At 43.0% G+C, this 6,867-nt stretch overlaps 1 protein-coding gene across 1 annotated transcript in view; it reads left to right on the forward strand.

The window, feature by feature from the left end:
- NPSR1 (neuropeptide S receptor 1) overlaps nt 1-5,119 on the forward strand; it is a 62,009-nt gene extending 56,890 nt beyond the window's left edge. Inside the window, exons 6-9 of the mRNA XM_026102146.2 lie at nt 364-440; nt 2,546-2,635; nt 4,649-4,829; nt 4,979-5,119. Of these exons, the coding sequence (XP_025957931.2) occupies nt 364-440; nt 2,546-2,635; nt 4,649-4,829; nt 4,979-5,072 (442 nt within the window). The 3' untranslated portion in view covers nt 5,073-5,119. The remainder of the gene's footprint in view (nt 1-363; nt 441-2,545; nt 2,636-4,648; nt 4,830-4,978) is intronic.
- Nucleotides 5,120-6,867: the final 1,748 nt, after the last annotated feature.

Below are 6,867 nucleotides of genomic sequence, written 5' to 3' on the forward strand. Positions count from 1 at the left end.
GCACGTCGGCCCATGTGGGAATCAGGTGCCTCCTAGCTGGAGCCAGTAAGCAGACAGACTTGGCCCTGGCTAGCTAGAAATTGCCAACAAACATGCCTGTGGGACTGGGGCTGAATCACTTCATTTCCCTGTACCTCAGATTTGACATCCGTCAACAATTCCCATTGTCAAAACACTGCAGATTTGCTTGTGCAAAGTGCACATTTTGTTTGTTATTGTTGTTGTCATTATTATTACAATGCAGTCCTGTCACCTCCATGAGCTCCATACAGATAGATATGTATAGTCACAGAGCATGAATGACTGGGATGTTAGCTGAGTTCTCTGTGCCTCGTAATATCAATGACTCTTTCCCTACTGTAGCGTCATATACTCAGTTGTGATTCGAACGATCTGGATGAAGAGCAAAGCTCAGGCTGTCATTATATCCAGCTGTCCTGGTGAGTCTCAGCGCACACGTGGTCTCCAGCCACGAGTCAAATCGGGATTGTCCCACCAAATCTGGGAATGGCTGAACATACGATGTTGCATCAGGCCCCAGGTCTCACTAAAACGGGAACAGGTTTTCTGTAACTGTTCGTTCATAGTTCTTTTCTACTGTGTTTACTTTCTCTCCTTTGACACTAAATCCCCTTTTAAAAATGATGAAAAACATATGCAAGAAAACAATTAAAAGGTAAAAATCCCTACTCTGCCTAAAACCTTTGCCCATTTTTAGGATCAAGATTTTTTAGTCTAGTAAGCATCTAGATAATTGGCTGTACTTTTACATGCCCTTGCAATTGCAGATTTTGGTGAAGACAGCAAATTTCTGAATGCTAAAAAAAATAAAATAAAATAAAATAAAATGAACCAAAATTTCCATCCCAAGAACATAAACTTGCTTGGACTGTTCTGAGCTAAACGATCTGAACACAAACCACTAACAAGTACAAGATCCTCACTTGACAGCTGTCTTTCCTACCTTTACTTGTGCAAAAAGATCCTCTGAAATCATGAATTGTCAACGCAGACAAGTAGAGTCGTAACAGTTTCTCAGATGAACCATATTAACTAACTTTGTCCCATGCTCCTAAACATTTGAAACTGCAAAGAACAGTATGTTTCTTTACACTAACGCATTTTACTGTAAGAGGACAGCGCACATAACCAGTTACTTCACCTAAGTGATGAGCGGTAACGCACCAAACTGTGGTGACTATGTTGCCGATACATGCCTTTAGTAGGATCATGCCTGCTACAAGAGCAAGCATCCTGACATGATGCTGCACCTCCTCAGGTATCCTTGCATCATAAGCATGTATCTGTCAGCAGGTATAATCTGGCAAAAATTTACTCCTCCTTTGAAATGTTTGAGCAGGATCAATTTCTAACCATCCTGCCTCAATGACACAATCAGTATTAAGTAGACTTGAAAAAAATATCAGTCTTCTCACCCAAGTGGTATATTCTGCTTTGTGAGCCAACAAGTAATTTACAGTAATATCAAGTATGGACTATTTTCAAGCTTCTAGATGGGGTGTTTCACTGACAAAAAACCCACCTTAACTTTATTTATATTTTCTTCTCACGTATTACACAGCCTGGTTGTGCTGTTTTTATAAGAGGTGCAAAAAATTACATACACAGAGTTACTTCTGATGATATTCATCAAAATTCCAGTTCTAAATTGGGATTACAGGAGTTTAGAGATGTTTTGATAAATATGACCTTCTTGCATAGTTACTATGGTGAACCTAATTATTCTAACACAGCAACATGAACAGAATATTGACATTAATAATGAAATCAAGCATATCATTAAAATCATGATAGTACTGCTATTCAAATACAGAGCTTGATTCTCAGAGACATTAGCGTGACTTAAAAGGAAATGAGATCAACCAGCCTTGGTGTGAGACAGAATAGCATTTTCTTCTCAATTCAATACCCACTTCATTTCTGAAAAGCTAGTCTAACAGCATTTCTTATTTCATTACTGAGCCAACATGAAAAGCAAAATGCTCAACTGATTATCTAACGCATCAAAAAGAGTAAAAGGTTAAAGGAATGGAGTATGGAGCTTTTAAAATCCCTCTAATTGAAATGCATTTAAAGTGAACAGGTAGTCTGTTTTGCCAGGTTATTTCTTACATTTTCTTCATTACAGTTGTTAGTTCCTTTCACAAAATATTCTTATAACACCACTGAGGTAGCATTTTGGTATTTGTGATAACCACATAGTTTTTAGTAGACTAAGTGATATACTTGGGCACAGAAGCACTGTTTTTGCTGACTGTGCACCCAAGTGCCGAGGATCACAATGCCCCAGCGCTGCAAGAAGATTTGTTTTGCTTCTGTTTCCACTTCTGATTTTGGATGGCTCAGGTTTGTGAGTGTCCAACTTGAGAAGACTTGAAAGCATCTGCATTTCAGAAAGTGCTGAGCCCCTGACTGACACCCATGAAGGACGAGCCACGCACCACAGTCCTAACCGTAGTGGCGCGCACGGACAGATGCCTGCACCACCCCTGCTCTTTTACCAGCTGAGCTGTTCTTTCCCCAGATGGTCAAATCTCTGCTGGGTACACCAACCGTGGCTTCATATCCAGGGCGAAAGTGAAAGCAATCAAGTACAGCATTGTAATTATTCTTGGTAAGTGAAAATCCCCACAGCTGGTAGCTACGGAGGATACGGGAGGTCGGGAGCTAGTCTTCCTCAGCTCCCTCCATCGTCAGTGGAGAGTGTAAAGTGCAGGGAATGAATTGAAGAAGGCCCTTTATTTAGACCCCTGCCTTGCCTTCTAACCTGGTCCCCCCTCTCTCCATTGACTGATAGCCTCCTAATTTAGGCATCTGACATATGCCTCGAAGGAAGTGATATGCACAGCCCGTCATATGTGAGTAAGAAAATAAAGGAGCAGGCATTACTAAAAAAGGAACAAAGGAGGGGGTTGTCTCCTTGTAATCCAGGCTGCCAACAGACTTTGCAACTGAGCTGCCTTTTAGGCTTACAGAATATATATGGCATATTAGCAGCTGGGGCAATGAAATGGAAAGGAAGGGGAGGAGGGAGACGCAGAGCAGCTGAATTTGATGCTGCTTGCCTAGGTGGGAACAAGGAGCTCTCCTTTCCCGACCAGGCAGCAGATGACTCAGTGCAGGTGTCCTCTGTCTCCCAGGGAGACAACATTATCCTGATGGAATTAGGAGGTTGACATTATGTCTCAATAAATAAAGGCAGTGTCATGCAGGGCTCGTGATTAGCTACCAGAGACAGGCAGGAAGGCAACTGAAGCGACTTACCCCAAGGGCTGACAGCCACTGCCTACCATTAAAAAACAGATCAGTGATTGTTCATCTTTCCAATCCTGCACAAAATTCAGACTGATTGTGGTAATAGCTGCTAGTGAGGTGCTTAGTTCCCTGTTTAGCAGTATTGAGAGCCACCAGTGTGGCTCCTGCTTCTCAGAAGATGCTGAATACTTCAGAGGTCCTTGAGCATATTAGGCACTCCGTATCTCTCAGCATGTAAACACATTACGGTACCTAACGTTCTTCGATTTCTTTAAAGAAATTTAAAATTCTGTGCAGTCAGTACAACAATCCACACACTGATGCTGCATGTTGTTATTTTACAGGTCAGTGTATACAGACACAATCACTCTGGTACTCTAGAAAACAGGAGGATAGTTTGCCTGCTCCTTGCACATTCAGTGAGCCCTCAGTTAACTGCCAACTAAGAAATGCTGCTTCATATAACAAGAAACAAAACATGGGGTCACTGCTGTCTCGTTTGGATCCCAGTGGGATCGCATGTTTGATTTCACAGATAATCCTACCTTTGCAACTCCTGAACTTACAGGTTAGATGTGATGGACTTACAGCTCTCCATCCCAGAGTTTCTATGTAAATCTTGAATCAACAAACTTTGTGAGAGGAGACAACACAAATTCATGAGGCACAGATTTATTCCCTATGCCTGCAAATAAAGGTACACCTGTGGCCTCTTCACATCTGCCACCTCTGAACAAAAGCAGAGGCTGCAAACAACGCAGTCCTCTTTTCCCTCCCCCAAATTCAATTCTCAAACTGCAGTACAGCAATTAGAGGGTCTTCCTGCGTGCTCAGTCTATGCACTGCCTGCAACCTGCATGCGAAGTCACTTGTTGGGTGGCTGTAATTTGGTGTGAAAGAGTGTCATTCCTTGCTCCTGCGTGTTTAAGAGCCTCTTCTTAGCAGGCAGCTGTGATAGGCAGCACTGTCACAGAGCAGCACTTTGGTGGTGTGTACATTTAGGTTGGCTGTTCACTCAGGGGACCATTAAAAGAGCTCCTCGCTATAACTGATGATGCTTTAACTGGCTACCTATTTACCCTTTATGAGTTGTGTAGTGCTCAAAAGTGCCTCGATAAGTCTAGAGGGAGCACTTTAAACGCTTAAAGGAGCCCACATAATATATTTTATGGGCATTAAAATAAAAATAAAGACAAATAAAAAACATTCTAATAACTATTCTCTTAAATAAGATGCTGAATAGGGAGAGATATTTCTTGCATGAGTGAATATATGTGTTATGACAGTCTGTGTGTATGTGTGTGTGATTACCTCCCTAAATTGCTATACTATCTAACATCAGGCTTTTCCCATCTCTCTCTCTCTGTTGCAGCATTTGTTCTCTGTTGGAGCCCCTATTTTCTTTTTGATATTCTGGACAACTTCAACATACTACCTGAGACCAAAGAACGCTTCTATGCGTCTGTGATTATTCAGAATCTGCCAGCCTTAAACAGCGCCATCAATCCCCTCATATACTGCATCTTCAGCAACCGTCTCTGCCCTCCTTTCGAGTATCGCTCTTTTATTATCACTGCTATTATCCACGAAGAAGGGGTGGGAAAGTGGGTGGGAGGGAGACACATAAATGCAGTTGCTACACTTTACCAACCGATTACCTGCTTTTGCATGTCTTAATTCTGACCTTTTTTATGTTCTTTAGGGAAAGAAGGACAAGAAGGCTAGAGGGAACTTTCAGAGACAGAAGCGACGCAGGGCAAGAGATGCAGGTCCTATCCAAACCAGAATACATCTAGCACGGGTGATGTCCCCCAAAGTCATGCTGGGACCTGTGATGAGGAACGTGGCGGTTCCTCCCAAGCCTGTCATGCTGTAAGCGTGGGTGCACATCACGCGCGTACCAACAGGAAAAAGCAGCTGCCTGCTTCCTGATCTGCAGGATCAGTATTTTGGATGGTACCACAGCTTTGGCGATTGCACACCTTCGGGGCCAAATTTAGTATGAGGGGTTTGCATGCATCGCTTTTGTGATGGCCCCTTCTGGCTCCCTGCTTTCAGACAAGCTGTAATATGCACGTATGACAAATACCAGTGTAAATAGAGCCTCATCAGAATCTGCTCTCTACTTTTAAGGAGTCTCTTGAAGCCATTTACTATACTGTGTGGCTCATATAACTGGTAAAGAGCATTTAAAAGTAATTACAGAGGGAGAGCCCTACTTAAAATGAAAACACTGGCACTCTTCCCATCAGCACACACACCACCATCGCTCTGTGATCTTGTCTTGTTTTCACACAACACCACCTACAACGCTGTACTCTGAAAAGAGGGGGAAAAAGGGCTGGATTACTGCCTTCCACGTCTCCCAGCTCCGCTTCTGAGCCCATGCCAGTCCTCCCAGCTGCACTGTCCATGCAGGTGCTTCTCCTCCATCCCTTGCAGTACGTCCCTATTACCTTACCTTAGTGCATCAGTAGCACCACAGCTTCCCTGCAGCACTGCCCTATGACACACCCAGGGAATTATTTTTCTCTAGGCTACTGTATTAACAAACTGTTTGCCAGCCCTTACCAAACCCTGCGGTGCTCAGATTGACGCATGTTTCTGTGACACCAAAGCACAAAGCCCTGAGCAACCTTTTAGGGATCCTGTGCTCGCACTGGTCAAGGAGAGCTGCCCATGCAGAGCATTTCAGCAAGTCCCTATCAACCTTGCCACCGTGCAGCAGCATTGCCCTCACCCAGCTGCTACTGGGTGATCCAGCCCGTGCCGTTCCTGCCCTTTGCTTTAGTTCTTCCCTGTCATTTAGGACTCGGGTTTCGACCAGTCAATGTACATTAAGAGCACACATGCACAGTCTGCATTTGCAGGATACCTTGCTCACTTGTACTTGAGACTTCATTCCCTGCTTGATCACGTGCACTGCTAATGCTTTTTCCTAACTGCTGATGCCCCCTATATCTCCCAGGGGAATGCAAACTGCCGCTTTGGACAGCAATTGGTATTTTACTGTCTGGAGCCCTACATAAAAAGTCCATGCTACTTTAATCATGGTTACAGATGGCACACATCTTCAGAGAACCTAAGAGGTAGAGAAAGGCCTGGGTGAAATTGCAAAATTCAAATTTTATTTATGAGAAATTTATTTTTTAAATGGCCTACTCTTGTATATTCATTCCTAGGGTCCACAGAGCACAGGCCATTGGGCAGAGAGCTTGGTGCCCCAACCAGTTGGATACTTTCTTCCCTACGCTCTCAGGGGATCCTCCGGCCACAGTGTTTTCAAATTTAAAGAGAAATGTCCTCACATAGGTTTAGCATGTGGATGAATGATACTGATTGCAATGTTTACTTTGCTGTAAGGCAAGTTAAAGTGTTTGCATGATAATACACTCTAACCAGCTGTATTACACTGTGCATTATAATAGATCTTCTGATATATTATATCTTCTGCTTTATTCTCTCACTACAAACTTTGCATTACTACATAAGCGGATCTGTTTAAGCAGGGTTTTCTTTATTATTTTTATTATCCTTTACAATGAGTTTGTTCCCTGCAAAACAAGAACTGAATAAAGTTTATTTAGTTAA

This window comes from Dromaius novaehollandiae, chromosome 2 (genome assembly GCF_036370855.1).
Source record: "Dromaius novaehollandiae isolate bDroNov1 chromosome 2, bDroNov1.hap1, whole genome shotgun sequence".
Lineage (NCBI taxonomy): Eukaryota > Metazoa > Chordata > Aves > Casuariiformes > Dromaiidae > Dromaius > Dromaius novaehollandiae.